The sequence below is a fragment of the Phyllobates terribilis genome, unplaced genomic scaffold (genome assembly GCF_046119375.1).
Source record: "Phyllobates terribilis strain yellow unplaced genomic scaffold, ASM4611937v1 Scaffold_2__4_contigs__length_985480577, whole genome shotgun sequence".
NCBI classification, from domain to species: domain Eukaryota; kingdom Metazoa; phylum Chordata; class Amphibia; order Anura; family Dendrobatidae; genus Phyllobates; species Phyllobates terribilis.
This window is the reverse complement of record NW_027362762.1, coordinates 399997496-400025317: the sequence shown is the minus strand read 5'-3', so window position 1 is coordinate 400025317 and position 27822 is coordinate 399997496. Positions and strand designations below refer to the sequence as shown.

General features: G+C 43.7%; 1 protein-coding gene across 1 annotated transcript in view; it reads left to right on the top strand.

The window, feature by feature from the left end:
* The window catches only part of LOC141245967 (general transcription factor II-I-like), an 88934-nt gene extending 62829 nt beyond the window's left edge, over nucleotides 1–26105 (top strand). The window contains exons 2-6 of the mRNA XM_073669103.1: nucleotides 19706–19781; nucleotides 19995–20094; nucleotides 22755–22893; nucleotides 23022–23141; nucleotides 25918–26105. Coding sequence (XP_073525204.1) covers nucleotides 19706–19781; nucleotides 19995–20094; nucleotides 22755–22893; nucleotides 23022–23141; nucleotides 25918–26105 — 623 coding nt within the window. The remainder of the gene's footprint in view (nucleotides 1–19705; nucleotides 19782–19994; nucleotides 20095–22754; nucleotides 22894–23021; nucleotides 23142–25917) is intronic.
* The last annotated feature ends 1717 nt before the right edge of the window (nucleotides 26106–27822 follow it).

Below are 27822 nucleotides of genomic sequence, written 5' to 3'. Positions count from 1 at the left end.
AAGGGCATGTGTGATTGACAGTGTATGTCACATGTCCTTGCCCTATAAGACCAAGCCATTTTCCCCGTCGCCACCATTTTCTCACTGCTGCAGCTGCGTGTTAGACGGCACCGCTGTTGCTGTGTGCGCTATACCTTGTTAATTTCAAGCCAATTTTCGCACAAATATACAGATAGCTTGGGAGTAGGGAATAGTTGTGATTGCAGTCCTTTTAAGGACTAGGTTACAGCATTTCCTACGACTTTTATCAAGCAGGTCTGTGCTCTTAAATAGATAGATTGTGGGAGTAAAGACTAATTGTAATTGGAGTCCTTTTCAGGACTAGGTTACATCAGTTCCTATCAGTTTTTGCCAGGCAGGTCTGTGCCAGTGCTGTGCAAGTTTTTTTCACAGCATTTGGCTGAATCTAGCAAAGCTAATCCTTTTTGGCCTATTGCAGAGTGTGTTAGTCAGTGGAGTAGCCTATCTGTGTTGCAAGATATACCACCTGTGTATAGAATACCAATTTTTTTACTGCACCTAGTGAAGTAAAATCTTTTGGGCATAGCATCATTCTATTAGTCCATCTAAACTGACCTCCATCAGGTTGCAAACTGAATATAATTTTTTTCTGCATCTAGCTCTGAAAAAATATTTGGGCTTCTAGCAGTGTGTGGGACTTGGTCTATTAGTCCATCTATACTGACCTCCATCAGGTTGCAAATTAAAAATAATTTTTTTCTTCATTTAGCTCTGAAAAAATATTTGGGCTTCTAGCAGTGTGTGGGACTTGTTCTATTAGTCCTTCTATACTGACCTCCAGCAGGTTGCAAATTGAATATAATTTTTTTCTGCATCTAGCTCTGAAAAAATATTTGGGCTTCTAGCGGTGTGTGGGACTTGGTCTATTAGTCCATCTATACTGACCTCCATCAGGTTGCAAATTAAAAATAATTTTTTTCTGCATCTAGCTCTGAAAAAATATTTGGGCTTCTAGCAGTGTGTGGGACTTGGTCTATTAGTCCATCTATACTGACCTCCATCAGGTTGCAAATTGAATAAAAAAATTTTCTGCATCTAGCTCTGAAAAAATATTTGGGCTTCTAGCGGTGTGTGGGACTTGGTCTATTAGTCCATCTATACTGACCTCCATCAGGTTGCAAATTAAAAATAATTTTTTTCTGCATCTAGCTCTGAAAAAATATTTGGGCTTCTAGCAGTGTGTGGGACTTGGTCTATTAGTCCATCTATACTGACCTCCATCAGGTTGCAAATTAAAAATAATTTTTTTCTTCATTTATCTCTGAAAAAATATTTGGGCTTCTAGCAGTGTGTGGGACTTGTTCTATTAGTCCTTCTATACTGACCTCCAGCAGGTTGCAAATTGAATATAATTTTTTTCTGCATCTAGCTCTGAAAAAATATTTGGGCTTCTAGCGGTGTGTGGGACTTGGTCTATTAGTCCATCTATACTGACCTCCATCAGGTTGCAAATTAAAAATAATTTTTTTCTGCATCTAGCTCTGAAAAAATATTTGGGCTTCTAGCAGTGTGTGGGACTTGGTCTATTAGTCCATCTATACTGACCTCCATCAGGTTGCAAATTGAATAAAAAAATTTTCTGCATCTAGCTCTGAAAAAATATTTGGGCTTCTAGCGGTGTGTGGGACTTGGTCTATTAGTCCATCTATACTGACCTCCATCAGGTTGCAAATTAAAAATAATTTTTTTCTGCATCTAGCTCTGAAAAAATATTTGGGCTTCTAGCAGTGTGTGGGACTTGGTCTATTAGTCCATCTATACTGACCTCCATCAGGTTGCAAATTAAAAATAATTTTTTTCTGCATCTAACCCAGCCAATAGTTTTGGCCTAATACCACAGTTTGGCCACTCAGCTCTGCTCGGTTTCCATCCATTGTTTTTTTGTGCAAACAACTCCAGAGTTGTGAATTAGTTAACCACCAAAATGAGTGGAAAAAGGCCTGCTGCTGGTGGAAAGGGGAATAGGCGTGTTGGGAAGGGGAAAAAAGGTTGTGTCCGTGGGGTAGGTGCAGAAGAAAGACCATCTTCCAGCCAAACTAAAATGTCTACTTCTTTTAGCGGACAATGTGATAAGATCCCTTTCTTACGGCCACGCCAATCGCTACAAATTCCAGATGAGGCACAAAAACAGCAGGTGCTTCAACGGATATCAAGTGCTCCTTTAAGTGGGCTCTCCTCCACATCAACTTCAACATCACAAATACTCCAGTCCTCAAAGGTGTCACCCAAATCGCACTTGCTTCCTCACAGCTCCCAAATCTCCAGCTGCCCGTCTGAGTATGAGGTAGAACAGATGGTTGAGTCTGCAGAGCTGTTTACTCATACTATAGCCTGGGAATCAGAGGTCGACTCCAGCGCTTCTGTGAATCCAGACGAGGAAATGATCTGCACTGATGCCCAGAATCTTTATGAGTCGGATCCAGGACCAGACGCAGAAGGTTCTGACCATAATGTAGACCCTCATTCCCAAACTGTAACTCCTGTTGGTGGAGACAATGAGGAAGACGATGATAAGACTCAAATACCTGATTGGAGCGACAACTTTAGTTTTTTGTCAGGGCAGGAACAGGTTGGCTCTGAGGACGACGGGTGTGATAACGCACAGGGTGATGATGATGAGGTCGGAGATCCCACTTACTGTCAACCCACAGTCAGCCAAGAGATGAGGTCAGCAGAGGAGGTGGAGGAAGATGCTAGTGACGACGAGGTCAGGTTGCGCCTTCCTGGACAGAGACGTAGTACTGGAAGCACGTCAACAACTGCATCCTCAAACACAACTCTGCCTCTCACCACAAGTCGTGGTGGCTCTTCAGGTCGCATGGGTGCTAAGCCTTGCATAGCCTGGGCATTTTTTCAGATCGATAAAGATGACCCAACTCGTGTTATCTGTAACATTTGTCAGCAAAAGCTAAGTAGAGGCCAAAAAATACATAGTTTGAGTACTTCATGCATGAACCGGCACATGGACATGAAGCATAAGTTGCAGTGGGAAGCTCAGTGTGCTACAATGCGGCCTAGCCGGCCGGGCCAACCACCGTCTGCCATATCTTGTGCATCCGCGGCCTCTTCATCCTCTGTGACTGGGGGGACAGCAGTCACACCTGTTTTGGGCCGCAGACCTGCCACCTCTTTACCCGCAACAGCCAGCGTGATTGGCAGGTCATCATTTTCTTTGGAGGTGGTAACACCAGCTGGTCTTGAGCGCTGTCCGACATCGATAGCACCACCTTTGGATCAAGGCAACCTAACATGTCCGCCTGCATCTTCCTCACAGACCGGCAGTTTGCCGGGGACACCCTTATCAACCCCGTCTAAGCAAAATAGCCAGCCCTCGGTCCCTCAGATGTGGACAAGTAAAAGACCATTTCCTCCTAGCCATGAGAAAGCTAAGAGGTTGAATTTCACCATCTGCAAGCTCTTGGCTACAGAAATGCTGCCTTTCCGCCTGGTGGACACAGAGGATTTTCGAGACCTTATGTCCGTCGCAGTGCCCCAGTACCAGATGCCCAGTCGGCACTACTTCTCAAAGAAAGGTGTGCCTGCGCTCCACCAGCATGTCGCACACAACATCACCGCTTCTTTGAGAAACTCTGTGTGTGACAGGGTGCATTTCACCACAGACACTTGGACGAGTAGGCATGGACAGGGGCGTTACATGTCGCTGACTGGGCACTGGGTAACTATGGTGACAGCAGGACAAGGGGCTGCTGTCCAAGTCTTGCCGTCCCCACGAGTTGTGCGTCAATCCTCTTTATGTCAAAGTTCCTCCACTGCTTCTGCCTCCTCAACCTCCTCTCGGTCTTCCACCTGCACCCAAAGCCTGTCTGGTCATGCCACAAGCTTTCTAACTGCGCAGAAGGGATCCTGCACACCTCCTTACTATGCTGGCAGTAGGGCTCAACGTCATCAGGCGGTTTTTACATTGAAATGTCTGGGAAATGTGAGTCACACAGCTGAGGAGTTGTGGTCAGCTCTGGAGAACCAATTTCATGAATGGTCGTCTCCACTGGACCTGAAACCAGGGAAGGCCGTGTGCGACAATGCTGCAAACCTGGGTGCGGCCCTTCGCCGGGGCAATGTCACACACGTGCCTTGTATGGCTCACGTGTTGAACCTGGTTGTCCAGCAATTTTTAGCCCACTATCCCAGACTAGATGGCCTTCTGCAGAGGGCACGGTCGCTGTGTGCTCACTTCCGCCGTTCGCATCCCGCAGCTCAGCGACTTACATCTCTACAGAAGTCGTTGGGCCTGCCACTTCACCGGCTAAAATGCGATGTGCCTACCCGGTGGAATTCAACTCTGCACATGTTGCAGCGACTGTGGCAGCACCGACAAGCCCTGGTGCAATACGTTCTGACGTATAGCCTGGGCCAACGAGATTCAGAGGTGGGGCAAATCACGCTGGAGGAGTGGTCTCAGATCAGGGACCTATGCACCCTTCTGCACAGTTTTGAAATGGCGACGAAGATGTTTAGTGCTGACGATGCCATTATCAGCATGACTATTCCGGTGATTTACATGCTGGAGCACATGTTAAACAGAATTCGGAGTCAGGTGGTGGCACAAGAGGAGGTGGAGGAAGTAGAGGAGGAGGAGTTGTATGCGGAAGGGCTAACATCTGCAAGGTCCAGACGGTCGGCAGCACCAAGGCGGCAGGCATGTGAGGGTGGGGGAGATGATTTTACCAGGGCGCATGGTAGCAGCCAAACTAGTGAGGAAGGTGCAGGAGCCCAGGAAGAAGTGGAGGACGAACTGATGGAAGACTCATCAGATGAGGGAGACCTTGATCACATTTCTGTTGTGCGAGGTTGGGGGGAGAGGACAGAGGAAGGAAGCATGATTGTTACTTCGCCACCAACACAACAGGGACTTGGTGCTCCTGGATGCGCAACACACATGAGTGCCTTCTTGCTGCACTACCTGCAACATGACCCTCGAATTGTGAGAATTAGAAATAATCCTGACTACTGGGTTGCCACACTGTTAGATCCCCGGTACAAAAGTAAATTTGCAGAAATTATTCCTGCCATAGAAAGGGATGCACGCATGCAGGAGTATCAGCAGAGACTGTTGCAGAATCTTACATGTGCTTTTCCACAAAATACCAGTGGTGCACGTAGTGAATCTCACAGTTCCAACTTGCCAACCGTGGGACCGTCAAGTGTTCAGCACTCAAACCGTAACAGAACCACAGTATCTGCTGGTAACATCAATTTTGCGGAATCATTTCACCACTTTTTTAGCCCATCCTTTGCAAGGCCACAGGAGACAAGAAGTCTGACACATAGTCAACGCCTAGAGACGATGGTACAGGAGTATCTCCAAGTAAACATTGAAGCCACGACTGTGTCACTGGACCCTTGCTCTTTTTGGGCTTCCAATCTGGATAAATGGCCGGAGCTAGTCACTTACGCCTTGGAGATCTTGTCATGCCCCGCAGCCAGCGTTCTGTCTGAACGTGTGTTCAGCGCTGCTGGTGGTGTGCTGACAGATAAGCGCACGCGGCTCTCCACTGATAATGTAGACAGACTCACGTTCATAAAGATGAACAAATCATGGATCCGAAACGACTTTTCTACCCCTGTGTCATCCTGGGGAGAGTAAAAGCTTGATGATTGGTTAAAATCACCCTACCAACCGTTTTAAGCTTTCAAATTACTAATCATGTTTATCTGTATCTTGACTGGAAAATAATTTGGGCTTTGTAGCAGTGTGCAGCACTGATCCTATTAGGCCATCTATAATAAGCTTCACCAGATTTAAAATTAAAAATAATTTTTAGCTGCATCTAGCCCGGAAAATAATTTTGGGGCTCCGAGATGCGCAAGACACATAAGTGCCTTCTTGCTGCACTACCTGCAGCATGACCCTCATATTGTCAGAATTCGAAGTAATCATGACTACTGGGTTGCCACACTCTTAGATCCCCCAAACTTTTCGATCAACCTTTTCATTTTAATAAAGACCAAAAAAATGGTCATTTTTGAAATTATAAGCATTAGCAGGTTGTTAGAAACTGAAATCAAACAGTTTTCAACTCAAAACTTTATTCTAGGTGATGTTACATTTTCACATAGGACCCCTTGTTCGAAAGGAGCTTCTGAACTCTCTCGTCCATTGAATTTGTCAGGTTTTGGATGGTTTCTGCTTCAATTGTTTTGCATGAGGACAGAATACCCTCCCAGAGCTGTTGCTTAGATGTGAACTGCCTCCCGCCATCATAGACACTCCTTTTAATGATGCTCCAAAGGTTCTGAATGGGGTAGAGGTCAGGGGAGCATGGGGGTCACACCATAAGTTTGTCCCCTTTTATGCCCATATCAGCCAGAGATGCAGATGTTTTATGTGCAGCATGAGATGGTGCATTATCATGCAGAAAAATGATCTTGCTGTGAAATACACGGTTCTTCTTCTTGAACCATGGCAGGAAGTGCTGTTTGAGAAAATCCACATACATTATGGAGTTCATCTTTAGCGCCTTCAGGGATCCTAAAGGGGCCGACAATCTCTCTCCCCATGATTCCAGCCCAAAACATTACTCCACCTCCTCCTTGTTGGCGCTGTAGCCGTGTTTGCGTGGGGTGTCCATCAACCAGCCATCCTCCACTCCATTCATCTGGACCATCGAGCGCTGCACGGCACTCATCCGTGAACAAAACAGTTTTGAAATCAGTCTTCATGTAATGTTTGGCCCACTGGAGCCGTTTCTGCTTGTGTGAAGTGGATAGAGGAGGTCGACAGGATGGCGTATGCACAGCTGCAAACCTCTGAAGGACCCTGCATCTTGTTGTTCGGGGGACGTTGGAGGCACAAGCAGCTTCAAAAACTTGTCTGCTGCTATGACAAGGCTTTTTTGCCGCTGCTCTTTCAACCTGACGTAATTGCCTGTAGGAAAGAGTCCTCAATTTGCCCTTATCAGCACGCACACGTGTGTACTGTGAATCAGCTACATACTTCTTGATTGCCAAGACACTTCATCCTGATCATCGCACAATGTTGATTGTAGTCATGCCTTGACCTAAACACTCCACAATTTGTTGCTTCTCAGCAGCCGACACATCCTTTTTCTTTCCCATTTTGGCAGAAAATGTAGGCTGCTTAATAATGTGAGAGAGCCTTCTTAAGTAGTCTTGCCTTTCATTGGACACACCTGCCAAACTAATTAGCACAGGTGTCTGCAATTGCTTACTGTGATATAAAGAGCCCTGACACACATCACCATCAATGAGTTTAACTGACAAACAAACAAATTCTTCCCTTATCACTCCTAAACACTTTTTGCATAATAATTTGGAACGCGGTGTACATGTGCTTTTCCACAAAACACCAGTGGTTCACGTAGTGAATCTTACAGTTCTAACTTGCCAACCGTGGTCTGTATGGAATTGTTCAATAAAGGGCCCAAAATTAAGATAACATAGATGGGAGAGGTCTCTATGAATAGGAATTCCTAAGTATTTGATACCCTGTGAGGGCCAGGCAAAGGGAAAGTTGGACTGGATGGAATCCTATATGGATTTAGGGAGGGAGACATCGAGGGCCTCAGACTTCGCTGCATTGATTTTAAAATTTTACCATGTAACAAAGTGATCTATTTCAGCCATAACAGCAGGGATGGATATATGTGATTGAGTGATATATACTAGGACATCATCAGCAAATAGAGAGCACTTGTACTCGGTGCCTCCCACCTCAATCCACCTAATATTGGGGTTATGGCGAATTGATGAGAGCAGGTGCTCCGTCACTAGGATGTATAAGAGAGGGGACAGAGGACATCCCTGCCTTGTCCCATTGGTGATTGTGAAAGGTGATGAAAATGTTCTGACGCACCCCCTGGGCCTTGGGACACCCGGAGCCGGACCCTTTTTGGTGGATGCTGGTGGTTGTAGTCTTCGTGGCGGCGATCCGGTTCCGTGGCTCAGGGCGGTCAAACCAGTGGCGGAACTATTTATGTGGTTTTGATGTTTAAATGTCCGACTACGCCACCCGTGGATTGCGGTCAGAGTGAACCGCCGCTACAGGGCAGACCGCTAAGGCTGGTGTTGTGGGTGCAGCAGAGCGTAGCATAACTCCCCACGGGAGGAGTATAGCCTCAGGGCAGTGTATGCGGAGGATGGGGGTGATGGTGCAGGGCAGCAGCAGTAACGACACGGAGTCAGTGATGCAGTTCAGGGCCTTTACTCACAGTTCTTATTATCCAGACCACGTCTGCAGGTAACGGCTGCCCACGTCGTACTGTGCTCACCAGGTGAGGGGCTCAGACAACTCCCAGATAACTTTGGAGCGCTTCACAGGACCCCCTTTGTGTGTCCTTTGTCTGGCCTTTCTTACCAACACTTCTGTCCGGCTGCCTCGGGCCTCCTCTTGGTAAACTTGGCGCCAGTTTCCCTGACCCTATGTGGTGCCTTCCTAGCGGGTGGAGCAAGGGGCTGCGCCACATAAAATGTCAGAGCCTCCGGTTTCTAGCTGAGGGTCGTTTCCTGCCTCCACTAGTTCGGGGACCGGTCTCCCCCTTTGGCCTGACCCCTCCACGCAGGTGGATTCGGGCGTGCGGTGGCGACTCGCCCGTCCGCACCCCTGGGATCCCTTCATTCCTCGTTCCTGGAGCCTTCTCCGCTCCTCTTCCTTCCTTCTCCCTCTTGCAGGCCTGGGCCTCTGTTACTAGGCCCGCCTCCGGAGCAGAGCTCATGCAGAGCCCCTGCTCCCTGCCACTTCTGCTCAGACTTCTCTGCACTGAACTAAGATGGTGCCCACCTTTTATACTCCCTTCTCAATGCACCCAGGAACTGCTTCCTCCCTGCTCCTGCACTGCAGGGTTCCCCTTCCTCAGTGTTCCCTCCCCCCACTCCAGCCAGGGACAGGGACTGTCGTGCCCATCTCAGGGGCATATTGGTCGCCCTGCCCCACGGCAATGTGGTGTAATGCATGCAGGTGTCGGGTCCTGATCCACACTCCATCCTTATCTGAGAGTGAGATATCACACCTCTGGGTGAGGTGCAATACGTCTGTAGCAACCGAGCCCTCGGTGCTACAGTTCCATTTATCTTCAGCCTAGGTGACGTATTGTGATACAGGGCCGTGATTTTGGCTATAAAAGGGTCCCCTAGACCCCTACCCCAAGCTTTTTAAGAGAATCATATATGGCGTGCCAGGAGACTCTATGGAATGCTTTCTCAGCATCCAACGAGAGTATCTACTTACAAATTTTTAACTGCATCTAGCCCAGGAAATACTTTGTGCCTAGTAGCAGTGTCTGCTAGTCAGCGGATTATCCCGGCTGTTAAGCAAGCTACACCACCTGTAGTTTGGACACTTAATTTTTTCAAAGGAAATGCTTCGGGACCACGGGATACTCAGTGAAGAGCATCAGGAGGCACCCCAAGGCATAGGGGCTGGGACTGGCACTAGGATGCCTTGCGGTGGACAGCCGAGCTCGATCCTTATAAAAGCTTTTTAACTGCAGCAGCTTTAGTGGACGCTACTGGAGCTGGAATTACGCGGCTGCTGGCATGAGACTTGCCCTCCAATAGATCCTTGTAAATGGATTTAAAGTGTATTCATTCAAATTAGAGGGACAATTTAAATTAAAAAGCTTAGAGCTGCCTCCACCACAGGGGGGCTCTCTCGACCCACCAGCGGACAGGCACCAGTATTGGGAGAGGGGGGGCTGGCCATCAGGGTTCACCGCGGCTCTGGCACAAACCCGGCGACACGGAGGTGGCACGGGCAGGAGCGGACTGGCCGTGTCGGCTTCTCACTTTTTGGATTTTAGAAGGGCATGACATGCCTATATCTGTGTCTCCCCCTCCTTTTACTCCTCCACCTCTTTTCTTTTCGCATGACTATATGTACTTGTCACTTTTCCATGTGTTAGTTGTGTCTTCTGAGCAGTTTGTCAGCTTTTGGACACCTTTGAAGGTGTTTTCTATGTGTTTCTATGTGTTTTTGTTTGCCTGCCATTGGTTTTAACGGTGTTCGAAGGTGTTCGACGAACAGTTCGACGAACAGTTCGGCGAACACACGGGTGTTCGACGAACCGAACCGAACTCGAACACTACGGGGGTGGCTCAACACTACTCATGATGATGGAGTCAGGCTTGAGCTGCAGGTAGCCAACAGGTACCAATCTTAGGCAGGCCCCGGTACTGCAGCTGCTTACTCCAAGGCATCAGGTACGCAGACACGGACATGGACTCAAGCTCCATTCAGACTACACCGATTCTGGATCCTCGGGCAGAACAAACACTAAAATGTATTCACAGACAGGGCTGGATTTGGATACTGGTACAGTCCGGACAACACGGAGTACTGGGATAGGTACACGTTCAGACACCTTTGTCTCGGGAACTGATTCAGAGACCGCCAGAGCGGCTTCAGGGTTCAGGTACCAACGTCGCGGCTTCAGATTCAGTCCCTGGCCACACAAGGACCAGGTATTCATGTTCAAGGCCTGACCACACAAGGACAAGGAGTTCAGGTTTTAACTACACGGAAACTAAAACGAGGGACCGGGCAACATACAGTTGTACTCACACACACTATGTAGGGAAACCACAGGGGTTGCTCCCTATTGGGGAGAGTACTTTTTATACAAGATGCCTCCCAACCAATGGCTGGGAACATCTTGCAGGTGCGCGTGCTGCCCCTTTAAGAACTGGGGAGCACGCACGCACTAGGCATGCTGCCGAGAAGGGCGGAGTGCACAGAATGCAGGACATATGGCAGAAAATGGGGAGCAGGAAGTCGGGAGCCACGACGAGGACCACACCACGTGGCCGGGGCAGTGAGTATGTCAGTATCCCTTCATGGAGGAGGAGGGTGAGCTATGTGGCAGCGCCAGCATTAGTGTATCAATTTCCCTGTAATCTACATATACTTCATGTTCATTCCCTAGTTCATTCACAAGTTCAAGCTGCCCTGCAGTCTGAGGGTACAACAGTGTCAACCCGTACTATCCGTCGGCGTCAGAATGAAAAGGGACTATATAGTAGGATACCCAGGAAGACCCCACTTCTTACCCCGAGACATAAAAAAGTCAGGCTGGAGTTTGCCAAAACTTACCTGAGAAAGCTTAAAACGTTTTGGAAGAATGTTCTCTGGTCAGATGAGACAAAAGTAGAGCTTTTTGGGAAAAAGCATCAACATAGAGTGTACAGGAAAAAAAAGAGGCATGCAAAGAAAAGAACACGGTCCCTACAGTCAAACATGGCGGAGGTTCCCTGATGTTTTGGGGTTGCTTTGCTGCCTCTGGCACTGGACTGCTTGACCGTGTGCATGGCATAATGAAGTCTGAAGACTACCAACAAATTTTGCAGCATAATGTAGGGCCCAGTGTGAGAAAGCTGGGTCTCCCTCAGAGGTCATGGGTCTTCCAGCAGGACAATGACCCAAAACACACTTCCAAAAGCACTATAAAATGGTTTGAGAGAAAGCACTGTAGACTTCTAAGGTGGCCAGCAATGAGTCCAGACCTGAATCCCATAGAACACCTGTGGAGAGATCTCAAAATGGCAGTTTGGAGAAGGCACCCTTCAAATATCAGGGACCTGGAGCAGTTTGCCAAAGAAGAATGGTCTACAATTCCAGCAGAGCATTGTAAGAAACTCATTGATGGTTACCGGAAGCAGTTGTTCGCAGTTATTTTGGCTAAAGGTTGTGCAACCAAGTATTAGGCTGAGAGTGCCAATACTTTTGTCTGGCCCATTTTTGGAGTTTTGTGTGAAATGATCAATGATTTGATTTTTGCTTCATTCTCTTTTGTGTTTTTTCCTTGCAAGCAAATTAAATGAAGATAATAATACCAAAGAATTTGTGATTGCAATCATTTTCAGGAAGAAACTGAGTATTATATGACAGAATTGCAGGGGTGCCAATACTTTTGGCCACCACTGTATTCAGTGTTCATTCCCCACTTATCAAGCACAGGGAATATAATCTACACATGTTTATATGGGATATGTGTTCATTCCCCTATTATCTACATATATTCCATGCTCATTCCCTACCTATTAAGCACAGGGAATATATTATATACCTGTTTATATGAGATATGTAGACAAATAGCGAAAATGGCCAGCACATCCTAACTAATGTGAACAGGAGCCAACTAAAAAAATTCAAACTATAAAAATAGGTCAAAGTTGTCTCCTTGTAGCGCTTTCTTGTTTCTATTGCAGTAATGCAGTTTCATTGTCTTAGAGCAATCACTCTTAGCAATTTAGGAGACAACTTTCACCTCTTTTTATAGTTTGAATTTTTTTAGTTGGCTCCTGTTCACATTTGTTAGGATGTGCTGGCCATTCTCGCTATTTGGGCTCATACTCACTTGTGAGAAAAATCGGATTGCACTCGGACAAATGTTATTCTATGAGTTACATCTCATCTGCGATTTTCTTTCTCAGCTGAAATCGGACTGAGAAAAAAATTTCAGCGTGCTGCGAATTGCTGCGTATATCGGATGAGACTCATCAATGCAAGTCAATGGGTGCGAGAAAAAAAACGGATGGCATACGGACCATCTTTATGCCATCCAATTTTTACGGATACAATACCATTCTGTAGCATAGAACAGTGTAAATGGTCCTGTAAATGATTGGAGAATAATAGTTGCAGAGAAAAAAAACGCATTGCATATGGATGCTAGGTGTGAAAAATATCATGGCACTCGCATGAAAATCGCATAGCACTTGTCCGCTTTTTCGGTCCAGATATCAGAATGTTTTTTTTCTCCCATGTGAGTATGAGCGCTTAGTCTAATTCTCTTTTTGGCATGTGCATTCCCTCCCGCCTCAGCCTCAGGTGATTTTAAGCTGGTCCACTCCTGACCCATAAATTGTAGGCTTTCAGCCCAGGAGAGGTGACAAAACAGGACAGGGACCCAACAATGAAAGACGACCTTGACGCTAGCAGTTGGGCACACATATATTGGCCAATGTATGTGCTAAGTGTTTTCCTTTACTGTAATTTTTCATATCAATATTACAGTAAATTTTTTTGAAATGTCATGTGCACATTTTGTAGCGCTTTCTTATGTTTCTATTGCAGTAATTCAGTTTCAATGTCTTAGAGCAATTTAGGAGACAACGTTGACCTTTTTCATATGAGATATGTGTTCATTCCCCAATTACCTACATATATTCCATGTTCATTCCATACCTACCAAGTACAAGGAATATAATATACACCTGTTTATATGGGATATCTGTTCATTATCCTATTATCTACATATATTATATGTTCATTCCCACCTATCAAGCACATGGAATATAATATACACCTGTTTATATGGGATGTGTGCTCATTCCCCTATTATCTACAAATATTATATGTTCATTCCCCACCTATTAAGCACATGGAATATAATATACTCCTGTTTATATGGGATATGTGTTCATTCTCCTATTATCTACATATATTCATTCCCCACCTATGAAGCACATGGAATATAATATACACCTATTTATATGGGATATCTGTTCATTCCCCTATTATCTACATATATTCCATGTTCATTCCTCACCTACTAAGCACAGGGAATATAAGATACTCCTGTTTATATGGGATATGTATTCGTGCCTCTATTATCTACATATATTATATGTTCATTCCCTATCTATCAAGCACAGGGAATATAATATACACCTGTTTATATGGGATATGTATTCGTGCCCCTGTTATCTACATATATTATATGTTCATTCCCCATCTATCAAGCACAGGGAATATAACATATACCTGATTATATGGGATATGTGCTCATTCCCCTATTATCTACATAGATTTCATGTTCATTCCCCACCTACCAAGCACAGGGAATATAATATACACCTGTTTATATGGGATATGTATTCGTGCCCCTATTATCTACATATATTATATGTTCCTTCCCCACCTACCAAGTACAAGGAATATAATATACACCTGTTTATATGGGATATCTGTTCATTCTCCTATTATCTACATATATTATATGTTCATTCCCACCTATCAAGCACATGGAATATAATATACACCTGTTTATATGGGATATGTGCTCATTCCCCTATTATCTACAAATATTATATGTTCATTCCCCACCTATTAAGCACATGGAATATAATATACACCTGTTTATATGGGATATGTGTTCATTCTCCTATTATCTACATATATTCATTCCCCACCTATGAAGCACATGGAATATAATATACACCTATTTATATGGGATATCTGTTCATTCCACTATTATCTACATATATTCCATGTTCATTCCTCACCTACTAAGCACAGGGAATATAAGATACTCCTGTTTATATGGGATATGTATTCGTGCCTCTATTATCTACATATATTATATGTTCATTCCCTATCTATCAAGCACAGGGAATATAATATACACCTGTTTATATGGGATATGTATTCGTGCCCCTGTTATCTACATATATTATATGTTCATTCCCCATCTATCAAGCACAGGGAATATAACATATACCTGATTATATGGGATATGTGCTCATTCCCCTATTATCTACATAGATTTCATGTTCATTCCCCACCTACCAAGCACAGGGAATATAATATACACCTGTTTATATGGGATATGTATTCGTGCCCCTATTATCTACATATATTATATGTTCATTCCCCATCTATCAAGCATAGGGAATATAATATACACCTGTTTATATGGGATATGTGTTCATTCCCCTATTATCTATGTATATTTCATGTTCATTCTCCACCTGTCAAGCACAGGGAATATAATATACACCTGTTTATATGGGATGTGTTAATTTCCTATTATATACATATATTTCATGCTCATTCCCCACCTACCAAGCACAGGGAATATAATATACACCTGTTTATATGGGATACATGTTCATTCCCCTATTATCTACATATATTCCATGTTCATTCCCCACCTATCATGAACAGGGAATATAATATATACCTGTTTATATGGGATATCTGTTCATTCTCCTATTATCTACATATATTATGTGTTCATTACCCTCCTATCAAGCACATGGACTATAATATACACCTGTTTATATGGGATGTGTGTTCATTCCCCTATTATCTACATATATTATATGTTCATTCCCCACCTATCATGAACAGGGAATATAATATACACCTGTTTATATGGGATATATGTTCATTCCCCTATTATCTACATATATTATGTTCATTCCCTTCCTATCAAGCACAGGGAATATAATATACACCAGTTTATATGGGATATGTGTTCATTCTCCTATTATCTACATATATTATATGTTCATTCCACTCCTATCAAGCACAGGGAATATAATATACTCCTGTTTATATGGGATATGTGCTCATTCCCCTATTATCTACATAGATTATATGTTCATTCCCCTCCTATCAAGCACATGGAATATAATATACACCAGTTTATATGGGATATGTGTTCATTCTCCTATTATCTACATATATTATATGTTCATTCCCCTCCTATCAAGCACATGGAATATAATATAGTTGTTTATATGGGATATCTGTTCATTCTCCTATTATCTACATATATTATATGTTCATTCCCCTCCTATCAAGCACAGGGAATATAATATACTCCTGTTTATATGGGATATGTGCTCATTCCCCTATTATCTACATATATTATATGTTCATTCCCCTCCTATCAAGTACAGGGAATATAATATACACCTGTTTATATGGGATATATGTTCATTCTCCATTATCTACATAGATTTCAAGTTCATTTCATGTCCAAGATGCACAAGCTATCTGTAATACCTCTCCATATGTTTGGACCTATAAGTTATTAGGTTCATTCTTATTTATTCCTTTTCTTCATTCCTTTTAGTATGTCCCCATACCAAGAGTTGTAACACATTGAATATTCGAGTAGCCGCTTATCCCCAGCAGCCCTGTGTATAGGCCACAGATGGGAGTCGTACTTCGGTACTACGCCCCCCACCGTACACGACCCAGCAGAGCGCCCGTGCAGTGTGTGCACAGCCATATCACAGCTGAGGCTGCGGCAGCTCCTGCTGCTTTGTTCTCTAGCACCGCACGTCGCGTCAGCACACGAGGATGCTGGGATACGTAGTCCCTCTACCATTATTACACTCATCAGTTACTGTGATTAAGAACCACAACTCCCAGGGTGCAGCGCGGGAAACGAGCATGCGTGATTTCTTCCGACTGGACAGTAAGCTAGGAATAGAGGAAAAAAAGAATGAAACAAATCAGGAGGTGAGTGTGTATGACGCGCCCCCTGGGCCTGTGTTGTGCAGGGGAACCCGGAACCGGGCCTGTTGTAGAATGCTGGGGGTTGTAGTCTCCGTGTGGCGGTGACCCGGTCCGTGCCCAGGGTGGTCAAACCAGTGGCAGTCTTAATGTATAGCAAATGTCCGACTACGCCACCCATGGATTGCGGTCAGTGGGGACCGCTGCTGCGCTGCCGACCGCTGAGGCTGATGTTGTTTGCGCAGCCGAGTATGGGATAACTCCCCACGGGAGAAGTATTGCCTCAGGGCAGCTAATGTGAGAGATGATGGGAGTGATGGTGTGAGGGTCCCAGTGCTAATGGTGCTGGTGCGGCAAGGAATCACAGAGACGTGAGGTGCAGTTCAGGGTCTTTACTGATGGTACAAGGCAGACCCTCCCGGGAGTACTGGCTAGTATAAGGGGCCTGGTCAGTCTGCGAGCAAGCAGGAGTTCCCCTGGCCAGGTGGAGTTGTAGGCCTCCCCGTTTATCTGCACTCTTCCTGGCTACCTTGCTGTCAGCGGTTACAAGTAGCCCACGTCTCTGAGTATACCGTGTGGTGCTCACCCGTATGGCTGGTGACTTGGGGCCTTCTGTTAGCCTCCGCTCCTGGATGGCGGCGCTGGTCCCTTCTTTGTGACTGAGCCTCCGGGCTTCTATGGCCAGAGGACCTGGAATCCCCTGCCGGCTGGTTTCTGCTGCTGGGTATATATCAGTCCCCACAGCCTCGGACTCCTGTGTCCGGTTTTAGTAACTTCAGCCAGGGTGAGCTATATCTCTGCTCACAGCCCCTGGCCTTCAGCTGCTGCTCCTACAGAGCTCCTGCTCTCACTTTCCCTCTCTAGGCTCTGACTGCTCTGCTTGTTCTGCAGGCTCTGTCTCTGTCTGCAGCTTCACTCACTAATCCTGCCCCAGACCCAGTTTATAAGGGCAGATTCCTCCCCTCCCAGGTCTGGGTGGGCCGTGTTGCATGCTTAGGGCTCCTGACCAGAGAAACCTCCCACTTGCTCTCAGACATAATATCTCTATTACTGTGGCAACCAGACCCCTGGGGTGTCACATGTACAGTGACAGGAATACAGTGTGAGCCCTGGCTGCCATGTGCCCGTAGTGGAGGGCGTGGACAGCGGCACCACAGCAGATTCTTCACATCCCTGACAGCTGCTGCAAAGCTCCTGGTGCAGGTAAGACATTGGGGGCTGTCTGGTAACATGTAGTCCTGCACTGACATTAGCCTTAGTGTCACCAGGCTCAGAGCTAGGGCCCGGAGCCACAAACCTCCTGATTGGATGTCAGGATCTGCATGGGCGGGGCTTAATCTTACAGCAACCAATCACTGTCCAGTGGTTTTTGGTTATGAAGCTGTAATGTAATAATCACCATGAAACACATTATTATTATTATTATTATTATTATTATTATTAATAATCTGGACAACTTTACATTTACTGCAGGAATATTTCTAAAGGTCCGTGATTTATATCTAATATTTATTTTACTTTGATAGATCTGTGTATTTTTTTCTACATTTATAAGAAATGTTAAAGGGTTGCTCTAAGTATTATAAATGGCTAAAATTGCAAACTGTTTGCATTTTTTTTTTAAATAAAAAATCTTTTCTGTTCTCAAACTGTTTTTTTTTATTTTATTATTTACTGATTGTAGCATAGGGAACTTCTGATAGCGGTGATCAGGCTCCAGACAAGGCGCTCAGCACTTGTAGGCTCTTTTCTGTCCAGCTTGTAAGCGCTGCTTTGCAGCTGGCCGGATTGCTCAGCTTCAGTGACCTCTGCACACCTCCAATGCTGCGGAGACAGCGCTGCCTCTAGTGGCAGCATAGGAAAGTGCAACGTTCGGACCAGCAGCTGATCGAAACCACTGGTCCGAACTGTCAATCAAGCATAATCGCACCAGGCCCTCAACTGTAACGTAGCCCTAAAATTACACTGCCTCAGTGAAAGATGTCATCTAATAACACAAGAAATGTGCAGATATCTTGACTTGTAAAAGAGTTTGAACTAATCGGTCCTTTCTTTTAAAGGATGTAACAATTCAAACTATTTTCTAAATTAAGCTATCTGCAAATTTCCGTGACGTGACATTACATGAGGCATCAATTGGTTGTTCTAACGTTCTCTTATCGGAAGTGCACCACTCCCATCCCCTGATTTTCTGCTTTGCTCCTGAAAATTGACAATTTGGATCAGTGACATAGTCGTGCTCCTGGACCTAACTGTGCGCTCTCCAAGGCTGCTACCATCGTTAGCTTTACCTCTGCTGTAGGGGAGAAGCTGTTGGATCCAGCTATCCAGCGAGCTTCAGAGCGGTGCAAGGAGGCACTAAAGCGTAGCGCTCTTCCCAACTAGGTAACCGGCCTCTCTGAGACTGCAGTGTGGCTGATAACCTAGGCAATGAGCTGTATAAAATTAAAAATCCCTCCGTTTTTGAGACCCTAGACTATTTCTAGTAGAAAGTTAATTATAAAGTTGCTTGTTTTACCAGCACTTTGCAATTTTGCCTATTTAAGAATGTAATGTAAGCCCTTTAAAGGGAACCTGTCATCACGATTTAGTATGTTAATATAAAGGTATGACCATAATGGTGCTTTTATACTAGTTTAATAGATACCTGTAGGGAAGAAATCCGGATCCTGATTCTTGTTTAATTCATGTTAGAAGTTTTGTTTCAATATCCTCTTCGTGCATCAGGGCAGGACTTTGGGGTGGGACTGTGGGTAGGGTTTTCGGCTCTTCTGCGGCCCCTCTGCACTTGTACGAGCCTTCTTTTTTAAAGTTCGCACTAGCGCCTCCCTTGATGCTGTTGGCGCTTCAGCACATTCATGTCCCAGTGTTTTTCAGCAAAATAGTGGCGGTGGTGGCGCATGCGCAGATTGAGATCTCGGCTCGTCATTGAGCTGAGGTCTGAATCTGCGCATGCGCCGTACCCAGCTCAATTTTACTGAAGACATTCAGATGTCGATCTGCGTATGCACTGCCATTGGCGCCATTTTGCTGACTACAACTGGGAGATAAATATGCGCAGGTGCCGCCAAGCAGCAGGGGCGGCGCTAGCGCAAACTTTAGAAAAGGAGGCTCATACAAACAGAGAGGTCGCGGCAGATCTGAAAATCCTACCCACAGTCCCGCCACAAAGTCTCGCCCTGATACACGAAGAGGATATTGCACAAAAACTTCAAACTTGAACTAAACAAGAACCAGGATGCATATTTCTTCCTTACAGGTATCTATTAAATCAGTATAAAAGCACCACGAAGACCCTACCTTTATTTTAACATACTAAATCGTGATGACAGGTTCCCTTTAAAGGGATTTTGTCACCCTGAATCTTCAGGAGCACACTGGTCTCCTGCCTCCCGACTTCCTGCAGCACTCCTCATTGACAGATCAGACCAGCGATGTCATTGAGCCACCTTGCCTCTCCAGGGCAGCAGCGGCACAGGGGCACTGTGACGGGCCAGATCCAGCGATTTGACCAGCTCATACAATGCAGCAGTGGCAGGTAACGTAGGCAACGAACAATAAACAATAAAATTAAAGAGCCCTTCATTCTTGAGTATGAAGAGGACTTTTAATAAGGAGTACATTGCAGAGTTGCTTGTTTTTATAAGCACTTTGTCATTTTATCAATATATGATAATAAGACTAACCCTTTAACAACTGTGACTACTTTTAGTATATAGTGTAATCTTTGTTGCATTTTTTTTTTGAACAGGGAAATGGCGAACTTCCCATCAGCCATACTGTCTATGTACAATGAAACGCTGGAAAGGAAAGAAGCAGTTAAACATTTCATCTCATCCTTGGAGTCAATGGTAAACCATATTCCTATGATGCATTACAGAAAAATGTGCTTGCCTGTCTACGAGTCCTAATGCAGATTTTCCATAAGGGCCTCCAACTATCACTGATCTTTTTTTTTAATTCGTTTTTTTGAAAAAAATTCTTCATAATAAAAATTACAGTTATGCAGTGCATGGTACAAATTCTGATCTTGTTACAGATATCTAAGGATATTAATTACCATACAATGTCTTATATCATATATTAACCAATGATAACTACTATACAGTAGAATAAATTAATGTAGAAATCATTGCACTCATCTGATGCATCGAACTTCTATAGATGTAATGGAGATCCAAGTACACATTAACCAAACACAAGGGTACACTGTTTAATCCATGAAAAATCAGGGAGCTCATCACATATATGAATGAACCTGGAGCACACTAGGGTATATAACGCGAAAGTGAGGAAGTCAGTGTGTTAGGAGATAAAGTTTGTTAGAGGTGAGTTACACCATTTCCACAGACTTTATGGAACTTTTGGGGACACCCCTATTTCTATATACAATATTTTCATATGGTATGGCATGGCATGTCAGAGTGAGGAGACTTATATGCCTTTCATGCTGTTCTGAGAAATTAAATATGCAACTTGCCTCTTCCAAGAAGAAGAGGACTAGAACTCTAGTGCCACCTATTGGAAGTAGTCACTATTGACCTTTTAACGGACCTTGCCATATGATTTAGGATAAAAGCCAAACCATAATCTCAATTTGCAGACATGGTGTTTCGGTGTATTGCCCCTCGTCAGTGGACCATCCATGGCGTATAAGTCTCCTCACTCTGACATGCCAGGCCTGGCTTGTCATTCTCCACAAGGAGAAACGTTACCCCTTAGATCCCAGTCTTAAGGCTATCACCTAGCCAAATCAGATCTCATACTTTGCACTGACGAGGGGCAGTACCCCGAAACACCGTGTCTGCAAATTGAGATTCTGGTTTGGCTTTTATCCTAAGTCACATAACAAGGATTGTTAAAGGGTCGATAGTGACTACTTCCAATACGTGGCACTAGAGATCTAGTCCTCTTCCTCTCTGAAGAAGTAATTTGCATGTTAAATGACAATAAAACTTCATTTTCAATAACATGGTCTAGCGTTGCTATGTGACATCGTTTCCAGAATATAGGGTCCTGTAGTTTTTTAAACTGCAGAAATTCGAGGTTATCCCACAACTGAGTCTCACCCATTTGGTCAGTAAACTTTAGGACATGCTTATTCTCTTTCCATACCTGTATCGCCAGGCTGTGTGCATTTAATAAGCCCTGAGGTGGTTTCTAACATCCTTCTAGTATCACCCACACAGAATTCCCATTCTAGAATTGAATGAAATGGGCCAACTATCACTGATATTTAAAGGGGTTGTCTGATACATTTATTGCCCTTTATAAATATGTATCTTTAAGCCCTAACCACTTTTATATGACGTACTGTTTCGGGAGGGGGGGATAGAAGCTGTGGGAAAGTCGTTGTGGGGCCATCCTCCTGTGATGTCCCATTTAAACTTCCCTCAAACAAAACTTCAACGGAAGTAAAAACATTAGAGAATAGCAGGATAGGGAGAATGGTAGGGAATTTTATAATAAAGCTAAATGCAAAAGTGGTTAGTTGTTAAAGATAGATATTAGTGATGAGCGAGCGTGTTCTGTTAACCCTTTCGGCGAGCATGCATCGGTGCTTGCTGAGTATTTGCGGCGTGCTCGAATGTCATGTTTGAGTCACTCCGTGTGCATGATTTGTAAATGTTTGACAGCTTTAATACATGTGAGGAATTCCTAACAAACAGGCATTCCCCACATGTATTAAATCTGTCAAACAGTCGCAAATCGTGCACACGGGAGTGACTCAAACATAACATTCGAGCACACCGAAGATACTCAGAAAACACCTGCGCATGCTCGTAAATCTCAAGTAACAAGCATGCTCACTCATCACTAATAGATATTTATGAAGGGCATTATTGGTATCGGACCACCCATTTAATAGTTGTTTTTATTTGGGTCTTAGGGACCTTTTAGGCCCTCTCTAGCTGCTTCACTGTATTACAGGATTATTTGAATAGAAAAGAATAGCTCTAGAACATAATGGATCATGTTTCCTGCTTCATCAGCACTGCATCTCCGCCAGACTGCTGGGATCAGTATCCGGCAAGGACACGAATACTGCAGCCAATCAGCATTACTGACTGTCTGCAGAGTTCACATTTCCTCCTATTGGAAGAAACAGTGTTCTTTGTGCTCTGACCAAATTTGAACGCTGCAGGCGATCAATGGATGACCCCCCCAGAAGTTGATCCCAACAGAATGGCTGACGGCGCAGTGTTATTGGTCTGTGATGTGAGTATATTTTTATCACCTTCCTGGGCCCATTAAAAGGGGTTATACAGTAGTGGAAATCACCCGTAAAGGAGTACAGAGAGTAGTCAGGAACTTTTTACACTGTTGGCTCATATTAAGATCTGAGAAAAGTGCAGGAAAGCATAGCTAGCTGCAGGCAGATACTTGCAGAGCCCCCCTCCCCGCACAATGGATATATAACAAATGATAACTGTTATAAATGTTTTCACATATATAACATATTGCTGTATTCTTTTACAGTTAATCTGAATTTTTCCACTTTTCTCTGCAGTGCAAGCAGCTTGCCAGGGTGAAGGCAGAAGTGGCATGCATTGCTGTATGTGATTCAGAAGCATTGGTTGTTGGCAGCAGGAAAGGAAAAGCCTTCTTTGATTCCAGGAAGGATCTGCAGAACGATTTCATACAGTATTGTGAGTATTTTGGAACATTAAATGCAATGATGCTCCATAATTCTTCTCAAAAACTTTTGTGCACAGTAAAAAAAAAAGTAGCACATATGGTAGAAATTCTATACTTCTTATCCTTGGATATCTTGCAGGCAATTTGGATGAAGTTTGTGTGTCAGAAACTGTAACGAAGACGCTTAGATTGAGATCGAATCACGCGGAGATTGAGTCACTCCAGAAATGTGTTGAGGATTTGTTCTGTCTTTGTTATGGTACGATGCATTATTGTGCTTCTTTGTAATGTATATTATATATAGTTTATGTATAGTTAATCTTAGCAGGGGTCACCATTAATTTTCACCCAGTTTCCTCTGTTGCTTGTAAAATATGATATCTGAGAGCCCCTGTTGGTATCTTCTCCAGACTGTAATGGCCATAAACATCATATTCATGTTATTGCCCTATTTGTCTAAGCAGATCATAAATGACCCACAGATTCTAGTTGAGGAATTGTAACCAAAAGCCTCCAAAATAAAATAAATTCATTTTTATTGAAAAAATATATTAAAAACACCATAATATACAATTAGAAATGATCTCAAAAGAAGAAAGAAAGTACAAACACCCATGGTACAACGGGAAAAAAGCAATTCACATCAATTTCATAATAGTGGTTATATGAACACAACCTCAGATAAGTCTATGAAGAGTAAATAAGTGCACATACGTATCCTAGTGAACATGCGCAAATCAATGTCTAATATATAACTTACTGATGATGCCAGAGATGCCTCCTTGCTGCACCGTAGCGCGTTTTGCTTGTTACTTTCCCAAGGGATAGTGCACTGTAGGATGCCTTGCTCTAGTTAATATAGGCTCCTTCATTATTGCCAATTAATTGGCACATCAGCACCGCAGACCAGATATAATGCTTCTGCCATCAGTCATCTTTACGGCGCGCGCATGTGGGTTAAAACTAACTCGGTGACGTCATTTCCATGTGCGCGTCGCTCTACGGATGTTCCAGGCGGAAGCAAACATGGTGAGGGTTACAACGCGCATGCGCACATTGCCAGCCATTTTACAGAAGATAAAAGGGCGCAGCCATATTCATATTCATACCACTATTATGAAATTGATGAGAATAGTTTTTTTCCTAATGTACTATGGGTGGTTGGATTTCCTCTTGTACTTTCTTCCTCCTTTTGAGACTATTTCTAATGGTATATTATGGTGTTTTAAATATATTTTTCAATGAAAACTAATTTATTTTGTTTTAGTGGTTTGTGGTTACTCCATAGTCGTTCTTTGGTATACATAATTTTAGGCGTACTCCATCCCTTATCCAATTATGTGCATTGATTGGGGGAACTTAGTGTTGGTATGTTCCTAGCCTGGAAATATTATTGGTGCTATATGGGATTGTGCAAGTAATCATTTGTACTCATAAAACATTTCTTCTTATGATTTACTAAGGTTCTGTTCACATTGCTGTCAAGAGACTAAAATAGCTGGCACCACAACAACACCCTGACCGCAAGAAGCATTGTAAGTCATTGGGGCTGTCAGATGCGGCAGCTATGTTCTGTATGACAGATCTGGCACTGTGACATGGCTTCTCTTTTAAACAGGAGCCACAACACAAATGTGAACACAGCCTAAACCATTCATTTTATTTAATAGAATAATTCTTGTTATTCCGTACACTAAAGAGATGACTGCCACTCATATACAAAAACCTCTGGCTGCGTACACAAAAAACTGTAACCTGCCTGAAAAAGCGCTAAATAACGGCTATAAGGAATGAACTTATGCACTGCAGTGTATAAATGACTTGCTGTTCTTAGGTTCATACTTTTGAGCTTTTTTTAATTGTTTTATGTTTCCAAAGCTATGATGTGACCTAACCATTCTTCTTCACTTGGAAACCGCTCAATAGTTTATACAGGACAAGTAAACAAAAAAAACATTGGTGGCCAAAGGCCTCACAATAAACACTAAGAAAGTGGCCTAAAAAGCTAAAAAAAAAGATGCTTCAGGACAAAAGTCTTCGGCGTGTCCTGAAGGGTCTTCTGAAAACCTCATGGGGTTCCCACACGTCTTATAGACTTCTTGTGTAACATAACCTAACTTCCCTTTCTGCTTTTTTATGCGCAGCGTAAATTGGCTTGCGTTGCGTTTTTGAAATCCACAACGTATCAATTTTTCTTGTTGTAATAATGTTTTATATTTGCAGATTTTCCCTATAGATTTGAATGAGTTGAGGAAAATCCAAATGTAAAAAACCATATGTGTTTTTAGTGCGTTAACGCAATGGAAATTCACAAAAAATGCATATAATTCGCACATGACTTTATCAATAAAGTTCTATGAAATCCAAGTAACAAGAAGTATCAAAAACAAAGCGGCTTTATTTATAACATGACGTACCAAAAAGAGAAAAAATATGACCTATGTAAAAACAACCCCTCAAAAATGTAAGTAGCCTAATTTAACTAAATGGAGTAGAAATGCTGCAAAACATCTGCAACATCAAAAATGAACCAAATACTCATTGTGGGAACTTAGCCTAATACTTCATTGTAATCCGGTCTGTGATGATAATAAGACTGCTGAAAGTTTCTGTAACAACCTGGAAGCAACAGTGTGATATTAGACCTAGTGGCCAATGTGAAAATTGCTACATTTCAGATTTTTTTTATGTAGATAGTTATATGAAAATATATATACATAGTCATTTTTTAAAAAAAATATGTGTAACATAAAAGCTTGATTTTATACAATTGAATTTGTCTGATGGCAAATTACTATTAAGTCTAAACCAGTCATATTTTCTATTTCCAGGCAATTTCTGGTCTTTTACAGTGTGTGTGTTGTTAAAAGAGACTCCATGTTTCCAAATTAGAAACTATGTAAAAGCTGCAACTGATATATTTTAAAATTTGGCTCAAAAGCAAAAAATGCGCAAAACTTCTCCAAGTGGTTTTGAATGCATTTCAGTCATACTAGTTATTCTGTATTATTTTTCCTTTTTTTATTCCAAATAAGGTAAGGCATTAGGAAGAACAACGCCAGTACCCATCCCATATGAAAAGATGGCTGGAGACCCCACTGCTGTTGTGGTATGTGGCCTCCCAAATGATATAGTCATTAAAAATCCATCAACATATGACCTTCACACTATCAAGATGATCTTGGAAAACAAGTCGAGCATATATTTTACTATAAAAAGGTGAGTATTTGATTACTTGCTGCTATGATAGAGCACCAATGTCCAGGGGGTGTCACCTCACCAGAGCAGTCCGGCCTCAGATGCTGTAATGAAGACCCCTGGGCACGATTAACGTCCTCCTCACTGCACTGCAGAGATGACAGGACCAGTAAGGAGGACGTCAATCATGCCCACTGGAAGGCTGAGGTAAGACTCTTCTGGGTAAATCAAACCCCCCAGGACTAGCACTAGTCCAAGTTAATTAGCATCGTCCAGGAGAGCAATATATTAACTATTGTCTGTGTCTTCAAGGATTTGACATGGGTGCAGGATTGGAGCACTAAATGAAAATGGGTCTGTTTGGGGGACTTGAAAGGGTATCTTTAAAGCAGTCCAAAATATACTTTAGAACAGGGATGTCAAACTCAAACACACAGAGGGCCAAAATGAAAAACTTGGACAAAGTGGTGGGACAACCAATATACAATATAATGGGCCCCACAAAGTCTTCCATACAGAATAATGGCCCCACATATTCCTCCACACAGAATAATGGCCCCACATAGTCCTCCATACAGTATAATGGGGCCCCACATATTCCACCAAACAGAATAATGGGCCCCACATATTCCACCAAACAGAATAATGGCCCCACATAGTCCTCCATACAGAATAATGGCCCCACATAGTCCTCCATACAGTATAATGGGGCCCCACATATTCATCCATACAGAATAATGGGCCCCTCATAGTCCTCCCTACAGAATAACGGGCCCCACATAGTCCTCCCTACAGAATAACGGGCCCCACATAGTCCTTCATACAGAATAACAGGCCCCACATAGTCCTCCATACAGAATGACAGGCCCCACATAGTCCTCCATACAGAATAATGGGCTCCACATAGTCCTCCATACAGAATAATGGGCCCCACATAGTCCTCCATACAGAATAATGGGCCTCACATAGTCCTCCTTACAGAATAATGGGCCCCACATAGTCCTCCATACAGAATAATGGCCTCATATAGTCCTCGATACAGTATAATGGCCCCACATAGTCCTCCATACAGTATAATGGTCCCACATAGTCCTCCAAACAGAATAATGGGCCCTGCATAGTCCTCCATACAGATTAATGGGCTCCACATAGTCCTCCATACAGATTAATGGGCCCCACATAGTCCTCCATACAGAATAATGGACCCTACATAGTCCTCCATACAGAATAATGGGCCCCACATAGTCCTCCATACTGTATAATGGCTCCACATAGTCCTCCATACAGTATAATGGGCCCCACATAGGAGTGGTGGTTCTGGAGTCACGGGACAAATAAAACCACCCTGAGGGCCAGATTTGGAGTTTGACGTGTATGCTTTAGAACAAATCAATTAATAGAAGTGTAGCTGCATACTAGGCCACATCCACAATGCAGTGTTAAGGCCCCTATACAAATTAGATGGCTCTCAGCTGAATGATGGTTTGACCGACAGCCATCTCGGCCAGCTCTCTCATACACAGAGGCGCTCCTGTGTTTTCTATGAAACAACTGCCGCCAGACACCACTGCCAACAGCTTATCTCAGGGAGAACAAAGCGATCCTAAATCGGACATGCCCAATCGACATGTACCCCGACCATCAGCTGGCGCACCCATACACATTAGAGTGTCAACTGAACCCGTCAATATCGGGCACCTGTGGCGGACATCCTAATGCGCATGGAATGGCTTTAGTAGAGA